This window comes from Toxorhynchites rutilus, chromosome 3, assembly GCF_029784135.1.
Source record: "Toxorhynchites rutilus septentrionalis strain SRP chromosome 3, ASM2978413v1, whole genome shotgun sequence".
NCBI classification, from domain to species: Eukaryota; Metazoa; Arthropoda; class Insecta; order Diptera; family Culicidae; genus Toxorhynchites; species Toxorhynchites rutilus.
Window position 1 is genome coordinate 81,880,031 of NC_073746.1, and position 26,694 is coordinate 81,906,724.

At 37.8% G+C, this 26,694-nt stretch overlaps 1 protein-coding gene across 2 annotated transcripts in view; it reads right to left on the reverse strand.

Moving 5' to 3' along the window:
- LOC129779778 (uncharacterized) overlaps nt 1–26,694 on the reverse strand; it is a 124,884-nt gene that overhangs the window by 93,028 nt on the left and 5,162 nt on the right. Inside the window, exon 2 of one of the 2 annotated variants that reach the window (XM_055787474.1) lies at nt 11,408–11,484. In XM_055787474.1, coding sequence (XP_055643449.1) covers nt 11,408–11,428 — 21 coding nt within the window. In that variant the 5' untranslated portion in view covers nt 11,429–11,484. Of the gene's footprint in view, nt 1–11,407; nt 11,485–26,694 lie in introns of those variants that run through there. The other variant, XM_055787476.1, reaches the window with a different exon arrangement.

A 26,694-nucleotide genomic window follows, 5' to 3' on the forward strand; every position in this document is an offset into this window, starting at 1 on the left:
CCTTCGTCGCCCAGAGCGATTCGGTCGAGTTTCTTGCGGGGCCCAAATTCAACGGTCGGTGCGCTAGAGAAATAAGCGGGCAATGATAATAATGAATTCGGGTTCGATTCAGGACTATTTTTCTGTTGAATACGAATGAAATCAACCGACTGTTGATAAGACAACTTATAAAAATAAGTTTTCAGTCAATTATACAGTGTTGGAAATTATAATAAAAATAAGATTTAACCGAACGTACTTGCTTTATATACTATAATCGATGGCGATGAATAACTACAATTTTATTGGAGAATATATTCTGTTCAATCAATTGCAAAGATTCCGTGAATATATCATACTGAGAACATATGTCACATTTGTGGGAAAATAATCGTCATAAACCATATCACATTTGGCAACTCTGATTTTTCACGTAATTCGTTTTCATCGTTCTTTGCGCTTGGTAGTTAAAAATCTAAAAGAAGAAGCAAGTTGCAGGAGAATGAAAATAATAATTGCGGAAAGCGGAGAAGCCCCTGTTTATTCCAAGAAACAATATGTCTAATATGTATATTTTTTTAGACACACATGTGTTTATTTTCATTTTTTCATTTTTTCAAAATGTTCACCGGACGGCGTAATAGTAAATCTGAAAGCGAGGAGATTAGTAACGACGAAATAGTACGAAGCGTTAGAAGAAAAGTTTCGAGTATTATCTCATCGAGTTCCGATTAGGATATTGAGGAACTATACGCAAGTGAAGACCTGGACGATATGTTAGAAGAACTTACTATAGACGACATAAAGATATTAATTTTTCAACAGTACATTTAAAATGTGATTTTTCACAAATATATATGTTCTACTAGTCAAGTCCTTTCATTTGATACCCATGTTGATGGGGTTTTGATAAAATATGTAGTCCGCCATTTTGTTTCGGCCGCCATCTTGGATTTTCAAGATCATAGAATACGCAGTTTTATAACGACAGCAGAGATAAAGGCGTATTCCAAATTTCAGATCAGTCGGTCAACAGGAAGGATGTTAAATTTCTATTGATGTGGGACAACCCTGTAGATAAACATACAAACATATTTACAGTAGCTAATCTATATATATATAAATGGAGTGATGTCTGTCTGTCTGTCTGATTCTTATAGACTCGGAAACTACTGAACCGATCGACATGAAAATTGGTATGTAGGGGTTTTTGGGGCCGGGGAAGGTTTTCGTGATATTTTGAGACCCCTCCCCCCTCTCTAAGGGGGGGCTGCCATACAAATGAAACACAAATTTCTGCATTACTCGGAAATTAACCAAGCAAACAAAACCAAAGTTGGCATGTGAAAGTTTTAGGGTGCAATAAATGTTTCTATGATGGTTAGACAGTCCTTCCCCCACTCAAAGGGGGGGCCGCCATACAAATGAAACACAAGTTTCTGCATTACTCGAGAATTAATCAAGCAAATGAAACCAAATTTGGCATGTGGAGGTTTTAGGATGCAATAAATGTTTCTATGGTGATAAGATACTCCTTCCCCCTCTCTTAGAGGGGGCTGCCATACAAATGAAACACAATTTTTTGCATTACTCGGAAATTAATCAATCAAACGAAACCAAAGTTGGCATGTGAAAGTTTTAGGGTGCAATAAATGTTTCTATGATGGTCCTTAGACAGTCCTTCCCCCACTCAAAGGGGGGGCTGCCATACAAATGAAACACAAATTTCTGCATTACTCGAGAATTAATCAAGCAAATGAAACCAAATTTGGCATGTGGAGGTTTTAGGATGCAATAAATGTTTCTATGGTGTTAAGATACTCCTTCCCCCTCTCTTAGAGGGGGCTGCCGTACAAATGAAACACAAATTTTTGCATTACCCGAGAATTAATCAAGCAAATTAAACCAAATTAGGCATATGGAAACTTTAGGGTGCAATGAATGTTTCTATGGTGGTTAGATACCCCTCCCCCCTCTCTTAGGGGTGGCTGCCATACAAATAAAACACAAATTTCTGCATTACTCGAGAATTAATCAAGTAAATGGGCGGGACGAAGTTTGCCGGGTTAGCTAGTGCTAAACAAAACTGTTTAAAAGTATAGTTTAAAAACTATATTTTTATGTTTTTGATTTTTTGATTATTCTACATAACCCATATTTACATTTAAGTGCCCATTCTATCAAATTCCGTTTAAAAATTCTATTTAAATTGAACGAGAAAAGTGTCACCCAGATCTGTGTGACGGGGCGTTTAAAGTGTTAAGGGGAAAAGCTGTTTTTCGGACCATCTTAAAATGGGAATGGTCACCATAACGAAAAAATGGAAAATACGGTTCTAATCTTTGGCGATATAATATAAGGAATAAAAGTACCAATTTTCACGAAAATTTGAGAACCACCATATCGGTTTGACATGGAATGGTTGAATAGTTTTGTCAATCCTGGCATCGATAGTAGTGCACAAATTCTCGATGGGATTAAGATCCGGTCTTTGTGAAAGCCACTTTAGCGGATTGATCCGGCAAGGCCAGAAGGAAGACTTGGAACTATGCTTTGGGTCGTTGTCGCGTTGAAATACGAACTTCTCTTCAGGCCTTTCAGAAACGTTTTCCATAACTCCATGGGGCTTGTCAATATGCCCCTTAACAAACTTAAATCGTTTGGCTTCGTTGGCTTTGCTGATCAAATTCACGCTTCCAAACAACTTTGCTATTCAATCCTTGTGCTACGAGATGGCGACAAACAGCGCAACCGGAAACTGATAGCTGTAGAGTTTCCTGGACCTCGTGGACCGTTACCTTCGGGTTCTTTTTCTTTTGAGGAATTCGTGCATGATTTTGTTGTCCTTTTTCGCATACATTATGCGTTTCCTGCCTCTACCAGGGACGATACACAATCGATTCGAAGGTTTTTAGTTTTAGAAAAATATTTTCTGATTTTTGATATAAACTCGGTGCGATTCACCGTTTTGCACATCACGAACCATCAATTTTCGGCTACACAAGGGGAATACGTTCGAAATCACTGTGTTCTCCATTTTTTTCAACTGAATCAAATGTGATCACGTGAACAAATGCAACAGACCGAATCGTTTACTTCAAAACATGTCAAAATGTCGAAACATAAACAATTGAGGAATCTTCCGAAGGGAACTTATTGACACCTTATCGATTTTCAAAGTGGGCTCTTTTTGTTCACTGTTCTCATTCTAATATAAATTGATTTAATGTTTCTTTAATTTTATTTTTCAGCATTCCAAATATGAAATTTTAAAAGAATATAACAAATGAGATACCGAAAAGATTACAGTGAGTTTACTTTAAATTGAACCAAATAAATGAGAAAATTTCAAGAAATTATCAGGTGGGTACTTGATGTTGCGTATCAGTGTATATCAGCGTATGGTCTGGAAGAGATTCCATCCGCACGCACCAATAATATTACAGAGCACGTAGGATCGAGTTGTTCAATAAAGGTGGACGAAATTATGAATGCTTTTAAATTTTAACGATCCTCATTCCTATCTTATCCACTCCCTACCGTTCGTGAATGCAATGTGTGGTGCATTACCCAACTTCATACATCAACATATCCTGACATGAAGCATGAAACAAAAAAAAAAGGAAAATGAAGAGTAGAGAGGGCGGTGCTAGTTGGTCTTTTTTGAATAAATTTGGTTACAACTTTGTAGTACGAAGTTTTGCGTTAGAATGTTATGTACCACAATGAAGCTTACCTTTTACTCTTTGAATGAAAAAAACCAGAGAATCATTTATTTGACATTTTTCTTTTATTTAACGTGTTTATATTTCATAATAAATTGACCAACTAACCGCAATATATAGGGCATGTCTATCATATAATATATATGTTCTTTTTGATCAAATAATTAGAATGTTTCCATTAGAGGTTTCCTTCATTATTAATTAATTAATTAAATCAAAACCAAAAATAGTAGCTTCCGGATTTTTAATCGATAGCGTGGAATTCCGTTGTTTGAAATTAGTCAGGCAATCTTTTCCAGCCATTTTGTCTCTCTTCCATGTAGCCGGTATCAGAATCCGTAATTTGCGGCGCACAGCCGGTTTCTTGCTTGCATTTGTTTTGACATTTGCGCCGTTCGTCCCAAAGTATATTTAAATAACCTCTAGGTATGCTACATTACTCGATGCATTATTGCAGGGGTGTTCAAATGGTGCTCCGCGGGAAATTTGTGCTCCGCGAAGTTATAGCAAATGCTCCCACTTGAAAACCCTCCTTGAAGGAAACAATTCTTCAATTTAATTTCGCTGGGCACATAGTGATTTATCTTGTTTTCTCCTGGTCAGATATCACGAAACTGCTACTCGCAACCGAAATAGAGTTGCTCCCAGTTGAGTAATGTCAATGCAAATAGGATTTGTTTTATTGATTAAAAAATGCAGGTGCTCCGTCTAATAATTTTGCTATAAAAAGTGCTCTGCCATAAAAAAAAATATCTGAAAACCCCTGCATTATTGTAAGTTCTGATATTCAATGTTAGCGTTTATTATATTTAAAATTTTACAGCAAAAATACAAATGTGACAAGTGGTTTGTGCAGTATACAATGGGTTTACTGCTAAACCCATTGTATTTGAAACAAGACAACCTGATAGTCTTGTTTCAAATACAATGGGTTTAGCAGTAAACATATGCTTTATATATTTGTTTATAGCTTGCGTAATGAAACGCGGCATACCTGAAAATTTTATATGTGTTGATCTCAAACGAGTAATTTCTACAACGGAGCTATTCGTATAACCAACTAGCCCCTCCATATATGAAGAAGAATATTCATGAAAATTCAATAAAAATAATTTTAAAAGCGATTTCAATTAACATTTAACAATAATACATACAAAAACCTTTGTTTTACGTTAGAATCGATTTTTTTTCATGATTATTAACCATATTCAGAACAAATTTCATAATGCGCAAACAGTGAACAATTTTTGAAAAAAATGGTACCATGTTCGTATTTTTTAACCTATCTAATAACATGTTTTTCCAATTTGCTTATTTTATTGCATCAGCAATTCACTATTTTTCATTCATAGATCGCTATTTTTTGAACGCTCGGATTTCAAGATATCGTCACTGATCAACTTACCCCTACAACTAACTAGCCCCGCTCTATCCTACCATTGCCACGCTATTATTCATGCAGAATCTAACCATTAACCGAGCAACAATTTGTTTTAGAAGTTTTCGGAAGTGTTGTTTAAATCTCCAGTTCAAGCTACATTCCAAATACTGGGCCATCAATATCGAGACCTCCTTCAGGCGAAGGGTTCACTTTTTACTGTAAATGGTCAGAGCCAACATCAGTTGTAATGGAAATTTGTCAGATGATAATAAAAAACATTATATTATTACACAATAAATATTTTTGGAAGTTTGAACCGAAACTTATATTGTGCAAACGCTCTTGATGCAGGCTGAATGGAAAGCGCAGCAAGAACAATGTGTTAACTAAAAAAAATCCGATGATTTTTTTTTTCTCAGTGTAAGGCTTTGTAAGAAAAAGTAGGTATTACTACAACTCGTTCTATGACAGGTTTTCTATACAATTAAAATAACTATACAATTCCAAGCTTTATTTTTGGTCAAAAAAAAAATCATGCGAAAATGATTTTTTTAAATTGCTCTTGAGTTAACAAAATTTCCCACTCGTGAAAAATCACAGCCTCTATGTTCAATCCGTTTGCAACGATAGATTCAGTTGAAAAATGATCGATTAAAATTTAGCATTTTTTTCAAGTTATGCTGTCTGGAAAAGCACTGTTTCGCTCCTATTGGACTGTTCAAAAATGCAAACCCAAGACTCTTGTATGGTGTGGTGATAGTACTTCAATTCCATCAAAGTATCGTCCGAGGCCATCAGCAAGAGGGTTATCGTTTTTGACGTAGGATTACGTTTTTTGGCATCGTATTGAGGGTACTAAATCGAAAAACTAAATATCGGTCGCGTAACGAAAAGTGCCTAATTTTGAGCGCTTATTTTTTATTGACTTCTTCATGGATAGATAATTATATTTTCAATAGCCATTGCGTTAAAAAAAGTTGAAATAGACACTTGTGGTATCCTACAGGGTACGGCAGCATAACTTCCTTTTTTAAAATGCGCGCCACTCAGTTAGTTGATGTCATAGTGGAGCGCTAGTGGTCTCGTTCAAGAGGGGATACTGTAAAGTTTTGTCCCGACACGGTTCAGTCGCCATCATGCGTTGGAATAGTGAGGAGCGTGCCTTTGCCGTTGAGGTTTACTTTTCAAGCGGATGTTCGGTTATTGCAACACAGCGTGCATTTCGGAATCGCTTTAATTTAGCCCCGTTGGCTCCCGTCCCAGACCGCAAATCAATTGTTACATGGGTCACTACATTCAGACAAACTGCAAGTGCGACAAAAGGAAGAACTGGGGTCTCTCGGCCCGTTAGATCACCTGAAAACATTGAAGCAGTGAGAGCGTCAATGTTGCGATCACCACGGCGTTCTGCGCGCAAACACGCATCTGCCCTTGGACTGTCCGATCGTTCTGTGAGAAGAATTCTTCGTGATGATTTTCCTTTTTCATCCCTATAAGATGGCGATAGTACAGGAACTTTCAGAACGTGACTTCAATTATCTCAATTAGAGGCGATTTGGAATGGCCGGCACGCTCTCCCGATCTGACCCCTTGTGATTTTTTTCTATGGGGTTTTTTAAAATCCCGTGTTTATGTGAACCGTCCAAGAACCCTACAAGATTTGAAGATCAAAATCGAAGAAGAAATTGACAACAGAACACCTGCTATGCTAACAAGAGTCATGACAAAAGCCAGAAATCGGTTTACGCAATGTATGGAGAATGGGTGATGTCACCTAACAGATTTGATCTTCAAAACAATGTAAATAAAAACTTTAGACATGTACCTACATTATAAAAAATAAATAAATATTTTCCGATGCATACAATAGTTTTTATTGAGTTTTGAAAAAAGGAAATTATGCTGCCGCACCCTGTATATTCTTGTCTTCCCTCCTTAAGAGGGAAGTTTCCTGTCTGGAAGGTCGAAAAATAAGAAATTTTTGAGATTTTTTTTTTCGGATGTTCAATGAGAGATGTGATGTTGTGATGTTGAGATGTTGTTTGAGGTATATTTGAATATGTATTTTCCATTTTTTGAGTGCACGAATAATGATTATTACTCTGTTGACAGCTGCATGCTGTCTGAAAATCGGTACCTTGCTGCTGGTATCGGTTCTGAAGCAGAGGGGTGTCGCAGAACGAATTACAATGGATACCTTGAAACTTTAGGATAATACCTAAAGCGTTACATAGGGGTTTTTGAAAATTCGAAAAATTGTCAAAATCGACCTTTTTTTTTAAAAAAAGATAGGTCATTAGATAATTTATTTTTATATGCTGAAAAAAAATTCAGCTAAATCGATCGAGTAGATCCTGAGATACCAATACCACCAGTTAAAACAAAAATAGTATCGAGAAAAACGTGATTCAAAATTTATACAGCAATACTATATCCCTTGAGGTGACCTCATACTTAATAATTATCCAACGATTTTTTTTCGACCAGTTTCAGACCGAGATTCTCCCTTAACACATGCTAAAAATACCGTAACGTCAGCTGTGTGGCCATGACTTGGATACAACACTTCGACTTTTTCTTTGCCACCAAGCAATCAAACCAGCCCCTGATGTTTTCGTTACAAGAAAGACTATAGACTCGAAAATCTGTAAGGAAGAGAGCCTAAAAGACACATTCTACCATATATCAGAGCACATGAACTTTTTGAAATTCTGGCCATCTGCAGCTACGAACCGGTTTTCTCTTCCCTGGGATACCTGTGGTTCCCGCGTTCCAACAGAGTGTAATGCCTCCAAACTTCTCTTCAATTTCTCGAATGATGTAGTGTTTAATTCTACCACCTTCTACAGCTAATAGAACGCTTGCCGAATCTGTACAAATGTAATATTTGCTGTGTAGTATACATTTCACCTTCCACAAAAATCTTCTTATTTATTTGGGTTATGTGTGAGGATGTGGTTAGGTTGCCCTTTCACACACCTCTCTCAAGTTTTTGACTTGCGTATAATAAAGATTAGAGGAAGATATTTTGGCGAAGCAATTGGCCAGTGAACTGAAGTGAAAGAAGGATCGTCGATACTAGTGTTACCTTTCTTCAATCTTATGGACTCCTGAGGAATTGATTGTTTGCTTAGAAAATAAAATGATGCTACTAAAGCTTTAATGTGTGTTGTTCTTATCTTCTTACGATGGAAGGATGGGAATCCTTTCAATGGACACCTTTAACATTTACTGTGGTTCGTCTTCAAGTGGGATGAGTAAGGTTTGCGAAACAATGCACAATGTACCGTTCTAGATCATATTTTGGACAACATCATATTTCGGACACTTTGTTCTAATATCTTGAAATGCTTAACGCACTGATGATATAACTATCAAATTAATATCACAATTGCTTCTTTAGAGTAATCCCTTGGTTTCACTATCGTTTCATATGAGAACTACATTTGAATTATAACATAATCGACAAAAATCTATCAACACTACTCACTATCGTTTGTGTTTGACGTTTGCTCAGCGTGAGCACGTAGAATTTACCCGTTCGTCAATATTTAAATTTCTCCCGTGTTTCATCAGTTCTAATCATCATTAACAGTTTACTGTGATTGCTTGGTAAGTGTTTCGCAGTTGACTATAAAATATAATCAAGTGTAATGTAATTTTCGTTCAAAAAATTACAAAATAAGGTGTCCGAAATTTTAATTCAATCTGTCCGAAATTTGATTTAGTGTCCGAAGTTTGATTCTTATTCGCTTCATTTGAAAAGCATTTTATTCGATGATTTTTTTATGTTTTCAAACAAATAGTTACCAAAGTAGAAAGCTTAAAAGCATATTGAACTAATTTATTAAAAATATTAACCAAATAAAACCTAAGCATAAAGTTTAGACCTGTTTTCTGCATCATATACCTTAAGCGTCCGAAATATGATTCAGAACGGTACATAGTTTTAATAACCTGATTTCGTTCTATCACTGCGTATGATTGATTAACCGAACTAGGAATTGACTAAATCTAGATAGTAACTGCGTTCCATCCTCGTGTATTTCATGTACAGATGCTCATTTATTCGCTCGCCCTTCTCACACTCCAGATGGACGAAGGTAGGCAGCGGGAGCAGTAGGTACTCACACGCTTCCATTTGCTCGTGGATACGTATAATTTTTGCCCGACGGGATTCGTACACCTCCCACGCAGTGGCATTTCGCCTGGCTATCTTAACAATATCAAATGCGAAATATGGATGACGGCAAAGTTCGTTATCCATCCTCGTTAGGGTACCGCCCACCGGTGAAGAGTGCTCGCTGCAATTGGGTAGTACACGATTTTTGGGCCATAATGTTGTTTACATTTGTGTGGGCGTTCTGTTTTTTTTTTGTTCTGCTCAGTGATGTTTCCCACCAACGACGAGTATTTTATTGAGTTGAAACGGGTTTTGCTTCGAGGCGTTTCGCAGAAAATCTTCTAGAATCGCGGGGGCAATGCTGTAATGCAAAGGCGCTAGCTACCCATTGTAATTTCCCTCAAAAATGGATGATCAATATCGTTGTCAAAATGGGTGACAATAAATGTTGCTTATGAAACTCATCCAACTTTAGAAAATATGTGCTTTCCATCCGGTATGGGTTGCCGAAACACAAACAGTGAATGGCAAAAAAAATGTGTGGGAAGTTTCTCTTTTGAAACACTCAAGAGTTTGTTGAATGTCATAATCAGAAGATTGCTTTGGTGTGCTCTGTATTTGGTGCTGAAGTTTTCAAATTGTTACTCGGAGAATTCTCGGAATTGGCTTATCAAAAAGGTTTATCCATTGAAGCGGTGAAACGAGAGATATATATATATTTCTCGATAAGCTATGTGGAATAGAAGAGCTTCATAAAAAGTTGAAGGATGTGGAATCTGACCTACTAGAATCAGAAAAAAGTTCTTCGTTTTTTATTGAAATTTCCACGTGTTCTGCCTCGTTTTCCTGCCAGTAGGTGACATTGTCAGGAGCATTGTTTTTCAATGGGCTCGTCATGCACACATGAGATGGGAAAGTAGAAATACATTATTCATAACGGTACATCAATGTTTGCAGAAAAACTGCATTCGGTGTAGTTAGTGCATCCCACTGAACAATGGGTAAAATGGAAAAGTATTTTTATTTTTTGGCATCTTACGTTCTTAAATTATAGTAACTCGAACAATTGCACTATTTTGTAAATATTTTACGCAGCTGACTGTCTGAACACAAAGGCTTCTGAACTAACTGTCGTCAGTGTTTTCAATTATAAGCTCAAGCATGTGACGCCAGTCCCACCAGCCGAACAACAGCGCATGCATAATTTTGTGGCCAAGAAAGCGTCACTCTAGCTCTAATGTGTGACGATTGCAACGTCAACTGCTCAAATATTCAAGCTGTAATGGTCCGGGTGTATGCTGCTCCGTAACAATCATCCTCAAGCCACCATAGTACTGATGCTGCGAAGAGCAAGTGATTTGCATGTGCTGTTGAATAACGGTATGACCTCAGGCGGAAATACGGCAGTTTGCAGCTGATCTAGAACGAAACATTTTCCCGTCTCATCGCTTCGCAATCGTTAGGAGAATTGGTAATAAGGTGGGGTTGCGATCGCAGCGGAGTGCAATGAAGTGGATACTCGTCTCCACACTTGACTTTGATTACATACATACACTAAGGTTCCCAATGCACGGATGTTTATTCCAACTGCTGATTCAGGTTTTCTCTTGACAGACCACCAGTTGTTGGTGGGATTTCCCCCAGATGTTTTGGAGGATACGCAATAGTTTAGTAACGCAAGCGCAATTCGATGAGGTTGTTAGAAGCGTTGTTAGTTCACTTGATGAGATTATTGGTAGCACTAAATTATTCATTCATCGACACTTTTTTCCCACAAACACAAAACACACAAAGATCGAAGCACAGAAATCCGTCCACTATATTGTGTTTGTCGCAGCAAAAGATCGATGATTCCGCACTTCACTGTAGCTTCACACAATACCACGGATTTGCTCGTAAGCATGCCTGATGTAAGCAAGGATTTCAACATTTCTGATTTTTATTTGCTATTTGAGTATTCCCAGCCAACTTGGCTGGATTGAGGGAGTGGAGTCGCTACAATGGCTCGTGAATAATGTTTATCACACAAAAATGTCTCCACAGTGCTAAAAATAGAAGCTATTTCTGGGATTAGTCAGCATTTAACATCGCGAGAGAAAGGAAAGATAGATACACACTCTGGGCGTTGTATGCGGTGAGTACTCCGTACGGAGGACAATGATGATAGGGGGATTCGATGAAAAGCGGATATATAGTTACCTGCATCTTTTTATCCAACATGAAATTACAGCCACTGCACCAAATATGATGACACCGAACGTACACCAGAGCACACCCTGGAAGAAGAAGAATCAGCAAACAGTAATGAATCATCTGTGAAATTTTGCATGAGACGTGAATTATGATGTGTCATGACAAGAGTTCTTGAATTATTTAGCGATCAGTGCATATTAAAGTGAGAGCATTTCGTTCCAAGCAGAACTTTAAGTAAACCGTACACCAATGGATTATCATCATCATATCATCTAATAAAACTAATCAGAAATTTAATTTGTTTGTCCGTCAACAGTAGAGAAAAAGACTTGCACATAGCAGATTCGTAACCATTTGAAAAAAAAAATTGGAACAGACGACTGTTTTAGTGTTGAAAGCATTCATCAACTATTCTGCCAAGAGTTGTCGCAGAAATCATGTGTGAAATTATGAGCATAAATTAAAGTATTAAACAAATGTTATTTACAAAGAATCTTCGATACCTAGCCCAGTTGTAGTCGAAGTCTGGAAGATCTACGAACCAGCTGTGCGTGACCTATGTTTAATTCTAATTCTATTTAATTTTAACCTTCTGAAACCCATTTTTTTTATTTGCATGAAAAAACTATAAAAAATCGAAAGATTATGTCAGATTTATGGCAGTTTTTTAAAGTTACGGATTTTTTATTTATACCACAAAATCTGTAATCCGCCTCAAGGTGGGGTTGGGTATCTGATAAAAAAAAATCATTGTGTTTTCTTCATTTGGACCGATCGTAGTAGATATTCCCTATGATGGAAAGCCTAAAAACAATTCTGGTTTGGCTGCAGGCACAAATTGATGTCGCATTTAAGGTAATTGACTTGCGTTTCCGATGTACATCCCGGGTTTTCCAAGTCCTCTTTCCGGAACGCGCAAGTATGCCTGGAAAGTGATCCATTCTATCATGTCTGACATCAGAGGGTGAAACACACGCTCGCTTCGGAATGGGTGGTTTCTTTATGGTGATCATACACCATTCAGCAAGATACAGCAAGCGTTTCGTATACTTATTTGTTTTGATTCTAATAAGATACGGTCCAATAAACCCATCTGCCTTGTCCGCACCTCCCATGTGGTGATTGTACTCATGTATCATAGCCGGGCATGTAACATCAACGCTGCTCCCAAATTAAGAACTCCTGGTAGACTCAGGTTGTCACCAGATCCACCGTAAACCTCGAAAAAGTATGAAAATCCACAGTAATCGAACAAAAAGCTTGAAACCCCATTTATGGGGTTTGTTTGGCAGATACTTTTAAAAGATCGTCTTCATTTTATTGGCGGTCATCTGCTCAACGACGCAAAAATGATGCGAGAGTGGAATCGACTGAAATTTTTTGTTGAAAAGATTTATGATGGGCCTGTTTTTGAACAATTTGTCATGTTTATCTGACGTCTTAGGACAAACGGTACTATTTTCGTTCAAATGTAAATATCGACGAATCTCATCGAATATGCTATGTTAATATAATATTAGGCTGTCAAAAAAGTCCTGCGGTATTTTTTTTGAATTTTCATTTGTTCATAAAATTAGTTACATTCATCTGTTTTAAGTCAAATATGCGCCGTTTTGTTCGATGACTTGTTCCCAACGAGATGCCAACTTCATAATACCCCTGTTATAGAAGCTCGCTTCCTTATTGGCAAAAAACTCGGATAGCCAATTTTCACAGGCCACTTTTGTGGCTAAATTCTGACTACCTAGCTCGTTCGCCATGGACAAAAACAGGTGGTAGTCACTTGGTGCAAGGTCCGGACTATACGGCGGATGCAAAAGAACCTCCCATCCGAGTTCCCGGAGCTTCTGGCGCGTCACCAAAGAAGTGTGTGGCCTGGCGTTGTCCTGATGGAAGACAATGCGGCCTCTGTTTATCAAAGATGGCCTCTTATTCATGAGTGCTACCTTCAAGCGGTCCAGTTGTTGGCAGTACAGGTCCGAATTGAGCGTTTGGCCATAGGGAAGCACCTCATAATAGATTATTCCTTGACAATCCCACCAAACACACAGCAGAACCTTCCTCGCCGTTAATGAGGGCTTGGCCACCGTCTGAGCCGCTTCAGCGGGCTTCGACCACGACCGTTTGCGCTTCACGTTGTCGTAAGTGACCCACTTTTTATCGCCAGTCACCATCCGCTTCAGAAACGGGTCGATTTTGTTGCGATTCAGCAGCGATTCACATGCGTCGATACGGTCAAAGATGTTTTTTTGCGTCAACGTGTGTGGCACCCATACATCGAGCTTCCTTGTGAATCCAAGCTTCTTCAAATGGTTAATAACGGTTTGATGACTTATCCCCAGCTCTTGGCCGATGCTACGGCTGCTACTATGCCGGTCTTTCTCGGCTAATTCAGCGATTTTGTCGCAATTTTCGACGACAGGCCTTCCGGAGCGTGGCGCATCTTCGACGACCTCTACACCAGAACGAAAACGTTGAAACCATTGTTGTGCAGTGGAAATGGAAACTGCACAAATTTTATCGGCTGCTTAAGATGCATTTTTGCCTTTGTCATAGTAGTACTGTAAAATATGTCGGATTTTCTCTTTATTTTGCTCCATATTTGCGACACTATAACTCACGAACGACTTAACCAAACAAAACACATATTCATTCCAAAGCGATCTCAAATTTTGATATGAACACTTTGATGAGGATTCCAAAAAAAAATCAGATTTTAAACGCTGTTGTGAAAAAACTACTCATGATATTTCTCTGACTGGCGCAAATGTTGGTCTGAGCCGCTACGTGTACTAACATCCCATCGAAAAAATATGAAAAACATTTGAACTACGTGTCCAGATGTTTAAATTGCTCGAAGTCTGGATCGCCAAACAAAAGATCCGTCTCAGGAACGACAAGATCTTCTTCCATCCTATATGTTTTTCAATTCAGTAGATTTCGGATCGATTTTGTCTGCGGATCCAGTGAACTTTCCGGGTCCTACAGGCCTGACACATTTGACGGTTCTCCAATCTCCGCTTTTTAAGTGGTATTTTTTTTTGTTTGGGTGTAGATGACGATGAAAATAATTCTTCAATTTCCTGGTCATTGTACAGGGTTTTCCATTTCGGGCTTCCGAAAGTATACAGCCCTGCGCTGACAACCGTTTGACATAGCTGTCAACCAAAGCGTCATATCGTTAGTTGAATGTCTGCCATTTTACAATATGGATCGTTTTAGCATCGCACAACGTGTTAATTTTGTTAAATTATACTATAAAAATGATGAAAAACCGGCAAATGTTCTTCTAGCATTACGGACGGATTTTGGTCGTCATGGACGGCCTACAGAGCACACAATCGCTAATGTAGTGCGTAAATTCGAACAAACTGGATCCGTAGCGGATATTGTGAAACCTGTGCATCATCGTAATGTGCGTTCGGCCGAAAATATTGCTGCTGTTGCTGCCAGTGTGGAGGATGACCCGAATGTTTCGATTCCACGGCGTGCTCAGCAATTGGGCTTGTCAAACACACCATTGTGGCGAATTTTGCATTTGGACTTGCACCTTGCACCATATAAAGTCCAACTGGTACAAAAATTAGAGCGTGGTGACCATGGAATGCGTCGGGCATACGTCGATTGGGTGAACGAACAACAGCAGCAAAATGCTGCATTTTCGCATCAAATTTTCTTCAGCGATGAGGCACATTTCGAGCTCGGTGGCTATGTGAACACCCTCAAAATTTCCGTATATGGGGCTCAGAAAATCCACACGTGATTGTTGAGAGGCCATTGCACCCGCCAAAAGTCACTGTTTGGTGCACATTATGGTCTGGTGGAGTCATCGGGCCGTATTTCTTTGAAAATGAGGACGGCGAGACGGTAACTGTGAATGGTGAGCGCTATGGCCGCATGTTAACCGATTTTTTTGCCACACATTGAAGATATGGATACGGATGACATGTGGTTTCAGCAGGACGGCGCCACGTGCCACACAACACGATCGAACATAGCCATATTGCGAACGAAATTTGAGGGACGCATAATTTCGCGTTTTGGTGATGCCAATTGGCCGTCCAGATCATGCGATTTGAACCCGCATGACTTTTTTTTGTGGGGTTATGCGAAAGACCGTGTGCCAACTCTCCGCAAACTCTTGAACATTTGGAAGACAACATTCGTGAAGTTATGACCGAGATACCGCCCCATATGTGCCGAAAAGTCATCGAAAATTACCGGTTCCGGATCAAGGTGTGCGAGGCAGCCCTAGGTGGACATTTGAACGATGTTGTATTTCACACATAATGGCATAAACCAAACTTTAATTTGAAATAAAAGTTTCATCGAAATTCGAATTCTAAGTGTGTTTTATTTCAATTTACTTTCGGAATTTAAAGTTGGAAAACCCTTCAGTATTCACCGTTGCTTTCGTAGTCGTCTTCAGGATCTACTTCGTTATCATTGTAGAAGTCAATATCTAGTGAATCAAGTAGCTCTTCGGCCTGCCGATCGCTTAGCAAAGATAAATTTTCTTTCCGACGTGTCCCCATACCGTGCTGGAAAATAAACCTATAAAAACCCAAAAATAAACTCATTTTCTTTTAAAAAATGGTAGCCGATGTTAATTTTCAGTCGGTCACTCTTCAGCAGGAGTCGATTTTTTTTCGCTCAACTGTCCAAAACCGCCGCAAGGCGGGTTATGTTTATTACCGTAAACCGGTATTTTTCTATTACCATAACAACAAAACTTGATGTTAACCTTAAAAATAATAATTAAAATAAACTTACCGATCAATTTTTCCACTTGGAGTGCGCGACCGAAATTGAAATATATTTTTTTCAACTTTTATCTCGAATTTTCGTCTTTCAACATAAAATACTTTTACCACTCCCAAACTAGCGTTGGCAGAAAACATTTCATCTTTGGCAGGGCAGTGCTGGAGGTAGAGATGGACAATTTTATTTTTTTTATTTATAAACATTATCATATTGAGGGGGTTTTGAAAAAAATACATATTTCGCCATTTTGGGGTGGCAGCCATTTTGGATTTGCATTTTCCATAAATAACTGTATTCTGCTAGTCCAGCCCTTTCATTTGATACCCATATTGATGGGGTTTTGACGAAATTTGTTTGTCTGCCACTTTGTAACGTCCGCCATCTTGGATTTCCATTTTACATAAATAACTGTGTTTTACTAGTCAAGTCCTTCCATTAGATACCCATATTTATGGGGCTTCGAGAAAATATGTAATCTGCTAAAGTTTACAAACATACAAACAGTGAAATGAAACCGCTTTAAAAGCAGCATGGGTTCGTCAGAACGAGCGTACGATTCGCGGTTCTTTATCAATAAGCCGGCTCTTAAAAGAAACACGGTACATTTATGAGCCGCAGTTTTTTTTAACCGTGGTTCTCAAATGACGGCTCTCAAATGAACAGCGGTTCAAAAAGAGCCACGGCTCATAAAAGAACCGTGGGTGTTTTTTGAACCGTGGTTCATTCAAGAGCCGTACATATAAGAGCCGTTCATTTGAGAGCCGCGGCTCATTTTTAAAGAACCGTGGATCGTACGCTCTTTCTGACGTACCGGCTCAAATGAGCGGCTCGTGAGCGCTCGCCCATCTCTAGCTGGAGGGTCAAATGCGCAAATATTGAGCTGTTTTAAAAGTTTAAAAATTGTTTGTATGTATGCGGGCAGACATCTCTTCCTGTTTTCATTTCATTTGGAATTGTGCCAAAAAAAGTCCATACGACGTCAATGCAAAATGCAAATGCTGGAATGCAAAGCTATTGTGTACATGTACAAAATGTACAAAATCGGGATGCCATAACATGTGCTAAAAATTGACTTTGGGTGCAGAAATCTGCTAACATAAACCCAATGTGTGTGTATGATAGCTGAAACATTTTGAAGACGTTCTAGTGTGCGTGATCATTGAAAATTATGTTTGAATAATTAAAAAAAACCGTGAAACCCGTCTAAAGTTGGGGTTAGGTTGTAGAGGGTTAATTCTATCATATCTATCAGTGTCGAATATGGAAATTTACTATAGCTACATTTAGAATCCGGAATCACAAAACCAGCTGTATCTCGTGATTGGTCTAAGGTACAAAAATGTTTCATATCAAAATGCAGATAATTTATTGTTCTTTTTAGAAGAAATATTGCAATAAATATTCCGTTACAGTTTTGAGGAATTTTCGTACTTTTATTCGGATACTTTCCACCAAAATTTGGACACTCTGTTGCCCAACTTGAGCGGCTATTTTATTCCACGATTTCTTCATTTCTGCAGCATTCCGAGTGATCGCTGCATTGTCACGGTACCTCGACTGTAGTGACAGCTTGCCAAATTTGGCGAAAATTTCTCATCTGGCAGTGGCCTTATCACACCTGGGAGCTATCCAAAATCTTTCTTCACGTACGTTTCGGTATCCATCAGCATTAGTCCTTCGTCAAAACTTTGTTGTACAGCTTTCGAGCGCATCTGTTGGTCACCAGATTTTGCTTCAGCATCTTGTTTGATTGTTTGCAGGAACGGAAATTACGATAACCTTCTCGCATACGGATTCTCCGGATGGTACTTTGGTTAGAGTTGTGTTCTTTGCTGACTTTGTTAAAGTGGAAAGGCTGTCCAATAACAATATACAAAAAAAATATATCAAAGGGGAGGTGTTTTGAGATATACAAGTTTGTAATATTAAATTCAATTTTTGAGTAACATTTTTAATAGTACATTTAAAATGTAATTTTTCCTAAACAATTCGTAAATGTTCCAACAACTTTGTCAAACATCATATTTTAATCAGACATTTGATTTTGAGTAGTCAAAATTTTCTGTTTTAGGCTGATTTTGGGTGGATTTTTTCTATGGTAGAACGATATTTCCTTAAAATCCATTTTTCATAAAGATCAATTTCGATAGCCCAAACATCGAATTGGCTACAGTGGCTTATCACGATGTAATTGTAGAACAAAAATTTTCCGATTTTCCGATTGATCAACGGGAAGAGACGAATACACCAAAATAAGGACGTCTCAAGTTGGACCATTCCTTCCTCGGGTTTTGCAACATATTTGGCCTTCCATTTGTTATATAACGCCTCAACTCATTGTATGAGACTTTTGTCCCTGTATTTGAGATACCAATTTCGTTATAAAACGCTGTTATTCCGACAACGACAATCTAATATCCTTTGTTTTTTGTTTGAAGGAATGTTGAATACCCGCTTTTGCAGAGATACCTCGAAAAAAGGAATACATAATGATATTCAAATCCTGCGATAAAATTTTGTGGTATGACCCCTACTCAGGGTTAATTTTCAAAACTCAGGAAGAATTAAAATTAAAATCAGGAAGAAATCAGGATAGCGCATTTTGGGTTGTCAGGAAAGCTCGTGCTGATTTTTGGGAAATCAAAAATATCATTATTATAGGCAGACAAACATTTATTCCCAAATTCATGTTTTATATCGATCTTCGTGTGTGGTTGGCCTTGTATCCTTATTTCATCCTTTTCTTCCTTTGCGAATAATTGGTCCACTTGCTATAAACAGTAGAATAAGTTGAAAAGTACACTACAGATATAACAATAGATTCAAGAATTGAGTATGATCATCAATAATGTTACAATTTCCTTATAGGGGAACCACGGGTAATACGGACAGTGGGGGTATTATGGACAGGGTGTTGATTTCTATAGTTACATTTGAATTTCAGATTTCAGTTAATGAGAACACCTTCTACATGTTATTATATAATATATAGGCCACCCTATTGCAATGAATACTGATCAAAAGTGGAAAAGGGAAACAAAAACCGAAAATCATACATGATTCCGCGTGTGGATGTAATTTTAGCTGTTTCGATATTGACCATTTTAAGTGGTTTAATATCAAAATTCAATTCGCTGATGATTATATTCCGGTTTGTGAGTTAAGAGAGAAGCGATATTAGATATGTACGGAGAAGTAAATTCATTTTTGAGTGGAAAATTTAAATTATTGAAATAATTGTACTGGTGGTGTAAGAAATCGAAAGAATTAGGCAATTCAATTTTAATTTCGTTAACGATCGAGAGAAGGACAGAAGGAAAACATTATAGGTACGATAAGAGCGAACCTTATGCACGACCCTAAAATAACAATCTCACCTATCGGTAGCGGGTGCAATGAAACCCAATGCAATAGAATAACGGAAAGGAAAGGGACCAAATAGATCGCACACATTTCTTATCGTGCTAAGTTCGTCGCCCGTAGAATGCAGTTATGAGTCCAAGATAAGCTCTAACCCGGTTGCATGTGGTGAATCACAGATAAGCGATACGTAAAGGATTTATATGCAAAGGAGCAAGAACGTATATATTTTTCTCTTTCTTTCACACATTAGATTTGAATTTAGGCTAGAATTAGGATAGAGTACAAATTGTATAAAATCCCAAGGTTCTCTGAATAAAGCAAGTAATCTTTGGAATCGTGTCCGTAAATCGTGTCGTGTGTCTTTAGAAAGTCCGAAATCTTCTATTGAATCGACTGACGAGAATTCTTCAGATTCAAGTTTTCCAACGTCCACAACAATAGTTGTATAATTTGCGCTCGGAGTTCGTGACGAACTTTTACTCGTTGATCCTCCCGCTTAGTTGATATTTAATAGATTGATCAGCTCCCGTTCGTTGCTCGTTCCGTAGGGAATTAGTGCGAAGGCAGTCAATTCAGTTTGTTCCAGGAACAAGGGTAATTCACTCGACACTTTTCCTTATTTTCCTATTTCCTACTTTATGCCAATCCAGTTTCGCAAGGTTGATTCCTTCGCATCAACCGAATTTGCGTATTGGGCATCCTTTACAGGTGGGGTAAAACGGACAGTTGTCAGTGGGAGTGAGATGGACTGTGAAAAGTCTGTTTAATACGTTCCTAAGGAATGCCCTGCTTCTGTAAATGGAAATCAAACCGCCAAATGTGGTCTTTTTAGAAGCTGACTGGAACCGTAAGCAAAATAGTTGAGGGTCTGTTCGTTTATACTGCTGAAAAGCACGATATCACTTCTGGGTGGATTAAATCGATTTTTTCATCATTAAACGTATATTCGTGATGAGTTCAGACCTTGATTGAATAAAATCCTTGAAGTAAGATTCTGGAGTTAGAACAAAAATAACTTGAAGAATTATCCACCATTGTTCGTTTAATCATTTATAAATTTGATTCTAAAAAATTTTGTTGGATTTGCAGGTGGAATACATGCACTTTTGGAACGAAAATTATAGATAAAAATTTACCTTTCCGTATCGAATGTGAGTTCTACCTAATAGGGGAACACGTTTTTTCAGCAAATGGTGACAAGTATTAAGCAAAAACTTTTGTTAAGACTACCTGTTTTACGCATTAAACCATCAAGTAAGAACAGAGTGCGATGTCGGAAATCATTTTGAGGCTACAAGATATTGGAGTATTTAACGTACATATTTATATCTTGGTGTGTGTAGGTGTAGTGGGTAACAATTTCGAGAAGCAATGAATAATCGATTTTTCTTTGTTTTTCCAAGAATATTGTGGACTAACACAATTTGTTGCTATCCAACTCAACAGCAAATCCAATTAACCTTATTAACCAGCTTTCATTTGGTTTCAAGAACGTTCCTGTAGGAATAAAATTAAAATTTGTACTGCTTCAGGATGCTCTAAAATATCTGCAAATCGAGCGAAATGATTAGTTCAATGCCACCATTCTTGATTTTTGATCGCGAGGAGATAGTTTCTTCCATGAGTTTTCAAAAGCATCATGATCTCGTCCTATAATTCTGAATCATAGAATTGACCCATTCTATGAGGTTATGCACCAGAGAACCAAGTTTCAAATCTAGTTTTAGGAGTAAATTGAAAACGTTGTTTTAATAAGCACTAGTTATATCTTTTTTTTTGTAACAAATTTTATTTTTATGCACCAATCTTTGAGAGAGGCGAGTGTAAAAAACTACATCATTATATTTAAAATATTTTATGTTTTTTTTTGTGTTTCTTGAGATATCTCTGCACAGGCTTAACCAAACTTCAATGTCTATATACCATTGAATGGGTGATTAAATGCTTGTTTGACGAGCCGACCTACGTTTCATTTTGTAATTTATGAGAAACAAGCATTTGAAAAACAGGTATTTTGAAGTGTTGTCACGTCACAAAAATAGACCATTTTTTTAGTTTATTAGATGAACATAGGTTCAAACATTTTTATACATTTTTATAGTATATCGCTTGCTACAATACGGTGAAATTCTTATTTGTGACGTGACAACGCTTCGTGGAGACTGTTTATTCACACAGAGCGCGTTGTCACGTCACAAAATGCATGTTTTTTGAAAAACTGAGTATACAGGAGTCATCTTTCATTGACAAATCATAGAACAAAGTTTATTTGTATGTTTCGAAACGGAACTGAAAATACAACATTAATGTTCAAAAGTCGGAACCCTCAAAAAGACTGGTGTTGTCACGTCGCAAAAGTATTGGACTGGCAACAAGCGAATTCAACTGAAAAATTTTCTCCAACTGAAGATTCTTGTAGGAAATTTTCTCAATTTCACTTAAAAATCGTTTACCATTTGTAAATCTGTGATTTATACATGAGAACGAGAAAACCCTGTTTTTAGTGAGTCAAACCGTTGTCACGTCACGCTGGAATGGGTCAATTGTAGAAAACAATCTTCCGATCTGAATGCATTCCTTTGCACAGTTTTTTGAATAAATCGTTCCAGCAGGGCATAATTATGAATCATAAAATGAATGATTTTGGCGCTTGGAGTACCGTTCTTAATATTTTCGTGAATTCCTGATTTTTTATCAACACTCTTCTTTTATATCGCCGGCATATTTGGACATATCGGCAATTCTTTGCACAGCATAGTATGACAACCAGTCTTACTGCACTTGTTTTTACAAGTACTATATCACTTCAGTATGAAAGGCTTAATAAAAACCTCTCCGGTTGTGTGTATATGTACGCGTCCGCCTACGATGTCCAGTGCTGCCAAAAACACTAAAACTCTCATTTCATCTGAAAAATGCAACGAAAAAAAATGTTCCTAGGCCTATGAATGCCTATAGCTGCCTCCATTTCAATTAATAAAATAGATTCAGCATCGTTTCAAATAGGGTTTGAAGTATTGTCGTGTTGCCGTTTCGGTCCTGCAATCCGGAATTTGGGACTTGAGCCTTGTCGGACTGTTGTACGATTGCATAGACCATCTTATCCATGGTACTTCTGAGGTTTTCTGTGGGATTTTATCAGCTCTGAAAGCTAGTCGTCTAAGGAGGAGGACGTTATTTTCAGCAAACCACGCCATAGTGACGCTTGAAAATGTGGATCGACACATTATCCTGCTGAAGTATACATAAATTTTTGACATCCAATCAGAAAATCTCCAGTAATTCTACTTATTTTTTAGGTTATTTTTCGTGTGCAAATGAAGCAAATAGGTAACTTCAGTGTTAGCTCTATAAATCATAACACTTCCGTGACTAAGACTGTTGCGATTACACTTTGTTAGAATATTATTTTTTTGCCTTAATTTGTGAGCTGGTCTAACTTGTCAGTTTCATGTCTTATTTGATCGTCAAGATGAGCGTCTTTTTGAAGGTCGTTTGAACTTATTTTCATAAGTCTTTTCCAGAGAACTTCGTGTCACTTTTTCAGATTGCGAAATAATTGCTGAAATTGAACAAAATATCTGTTCACCTCTCCTAGAATATGTGAACAGTCGCCCAAACTGCAGGTGACCACTTTATCCCACGTGACAACTTTGTTCCCACTACCCCTACCGTATACTTTTTGCCGCGATTTTGACGTGGGACTTTGACGTCTAACCGGAGTATATGGGGGGGAGGGGGTAGTGAAATGAAAACATAAACACAGAACATGCAAGAAAAAATGAATGCCGAATGCTTATAACTCGATAATTTCTTACTGTATCGGAAAGATGTTTGCATCAATTGATAGGGAATATATATATTTCTACGCATTTATCTCAATTAATAAAAATTCATTCATTAAAAAAATCCAAAAATTTTTTCATTAGATAAACAATTGAATAACTGTAAAATGTTAAGCATTATCTAAACGCCCTAACTACCTCGTTTTGATTGGCCAAATTTACGGTTTCCCCAACACAGCCATCATAACCAAGCAGCCTTGGGGAAATCGGCATTGCAAATACATGAAAGTGCAGCTACTAAACTAAATGGACGATAACTTTGTCAAATATGCTTCTTTTCATACACCGCACAAAAAAAAAATCGCACAAAAAAACCGCACAAAAAAAAATCGCACAAAAAAAATTCGCACAAAAAAACCGCATAAAAACAGATTTTGTTTTTATGCTGTTTTTTTGTGCGATTTTTTTTGGAAATTGAACGGTGAATGGCGTGGATTTGAGTTATTTTCTTGGGGGAAACTTTTTTTGTGCGATCCCTATCTACCGTTTTTGTACGTAAGACTACGTCTTTTATTTCTATACTGGGGTGTAAGTTCAAACTTTCAAAAACGAAAGCGTTACGCCGGAGAACGATATACGTTAACGAACGTTAATAGCCCCTAAACAACTGAACGAAATAGTATGATAAACAATTCATTTGACAGGTAAAATGTCTACGCGTTATATGCTTGTTACTTTTTGATCCAAAAATTTGTTTCAATAGCCCTGAAATTATTTTCAAAACAGGCTATTGAAATCAAACCAATCGGTATATAAGCGAGTGCCGCTCGGAAATCCACTCAGTTATAATTGCGCAACGATTGAGGTATGATCGCTGGAATGGGTGGATGTTTCCCTAACACAGACTTCAAAATCATGGAGCCAGGGGAATCGGCACTGCACAATAGATGTAAGCAGTGGGTACTTCTGTACTCGCTTGCGTATCTGGAAATTGGAATGTTTCCCTAACACAGACTTCGAAACCATAGAGCCTGGGGGAAATCAACATTGCAAAACAGATTCAAGCTGCGGGTACTTTTGTACTCGCTTGCAATTCTGGAAATCGGAATGTTTCCCTAACACTAACAGGGGAAATTGGCATAGCAAATTAGACGCAAGCAGTGGGTACTTTTGTACTCGTTTGCGTTTCTGCAAATTGGAATGTATCCCTAACACAGACTTCAAAATCATGAAGCATGGGAAAATCGGCATTGCAAAACAGACGTGAGCCGCGGGTACTTTTGTACTCGCATGCGTTTCTGCAAATCGGAATGTTTCCCTTACACAGATTTCAAACCATGGAGCCAGGGGAAATTGGCATAGAAAATTAGATGCAAGCAGCTTGTACTATTGTACTCGGATTGACTATCGAAGAAATCACATTTATAAAAGCAGCGTTATAAAATTATTTGTTTACGAATGCTGTAATCGATCGTCATTATTGGGAAGTTGGAATTGTTGGGAAGGCGGTCATATTTTCGCTGTGTAATTCCGAGGAGGAATCCATTCCTTCTCAAGTGTTAATAATCCTGCTCCGGATCAACGATGATTCCAACTGTCGGGGCTTGGGGAGTGGGTACTATTTGCGCTGGGTATGTTCGAGGAGGAATCGATTCCCCCTTTGAACGTTAATAATTCTTTTCCGGCTGAACGAAGTGGTATGATAATCACTTTATTCGAAAGATGAAACGTCTAAGATTTATATGCTTGTTATTTGTTGATTGCTAAGTCAACGTTAGTCCTACGTTCACCTTGCGGTTATATCAAAGATATAACCCACTTCTAGTTTTTGACGTGGGACTACGTCTAACCGGAGTATATGGGGGTGAAATGAAAACGTGAACACAAAACATGCAGAAAAAAATGAAAGATTCCGAATGCTTATAACTCGAACATTTCTTAATAGATCGGAAAGATATTTGCATCAATTGATGGAAAATATTTCTACGCATATATCACAATTAATAAAGTGTCATTTTCCATGAGATAAACAATTGAATAACTGTAAAATGTCAAACGTTATCTAAACGCCCTAACTGCCAAGTTTTGATTGGTCCGATTTACGATTTCCCCATCACAGACTTTAAAATCAATGTACCTGTGAGAATCCACTTTGCAAATATACATGCAAGTAGGGGGTATTTTCGTTCCCACCGAGCTGTATTTCGTTAACACGGACTTTAAAATCAATGTGTCTGGGGGAATCCGCCTTGCAAATCAGAGGCGAATGAACTTTTAAGTTTAAATCCTCTATAATACAAAAGTCACAGGAGGGTTGTGTCCGAGACACGACCGCATAGTTGACGTAGGATTCCGTTAGGCTATCTGTTGATGCGAATTTAAATTGGATTAACAACACCTAATCTTATATGGAGAGCATATGGAAAATCACTTTCTAATATTTTCTAATATTTCTTCACTTTTCCAATTTTTTTCATTGTATAAACTTTCTTTGGGTGAGAATGAACACAACAAAACAGACAGCTTAGACCCGTTCTCGAGCACACCTTGGTTTTTATTTATGAAAATTGAAATAAATCGTTTCATGTATCAAGTTCTCGTTTGTGATTGTCCCTATATCCTTATACCCTCCTTGCCTTCCTTTGCGGGTAATTCGTCCCCTTGCTCTACACTTACACTTGTGCTAAATTTTCACAAAACACGATCGGTCATTGATATGAAATTTATCGAAGCAACCAACATTAAAGTTCCAAATTTAAATTTTATTTGCTAGAATTAATAGTATCACTCACCCTACTTGCAATACCAAAGTGTTCCCAGGCAGCTTGGTTTGGATGTCTCTGTTAGGGAACACATTTCGGTGGGAGCAAAAACTCCCTCTACTTTTATGTATTTGCAATGCCGATTTCCCCTAGGCAGCTTGGTTTTGATGTCTCTGTTAGGGACCCGCCGTATGTGTCGTCAATTTCGACCAATCAGAAGTTGGTATTTCCGTTAGGGTAGGGGTTGAGATTTTTCAATTGTTCGATAGTTAGTTTCATGACATATATTATTTTCTTCAATATGAAAAATTGTTATGGAGTGCCGGAATCGATTAAAGCAAAAATTTCATCAATCCATCATCGAATGACTGAGCAATAAGCGTTTGAAATTGGACAATTTTCACGATATACTCAATTTTCGATTTTCAATTTGTACCCCAATATGTTCCCGAAAGACGTAATCCTACGTCAAAAAAACAGTATTTTTGATCATAGTTTTATATAGTTTTTGTGGTAAGTGGAAAACAGTAAAATAAACTCTTTTGTTTCAAAACAAATTGATAGTCCTGAGAAGGACTGGAATGGTTTAATGGGTTGTACGGAATCTGCTGCGTTTCAG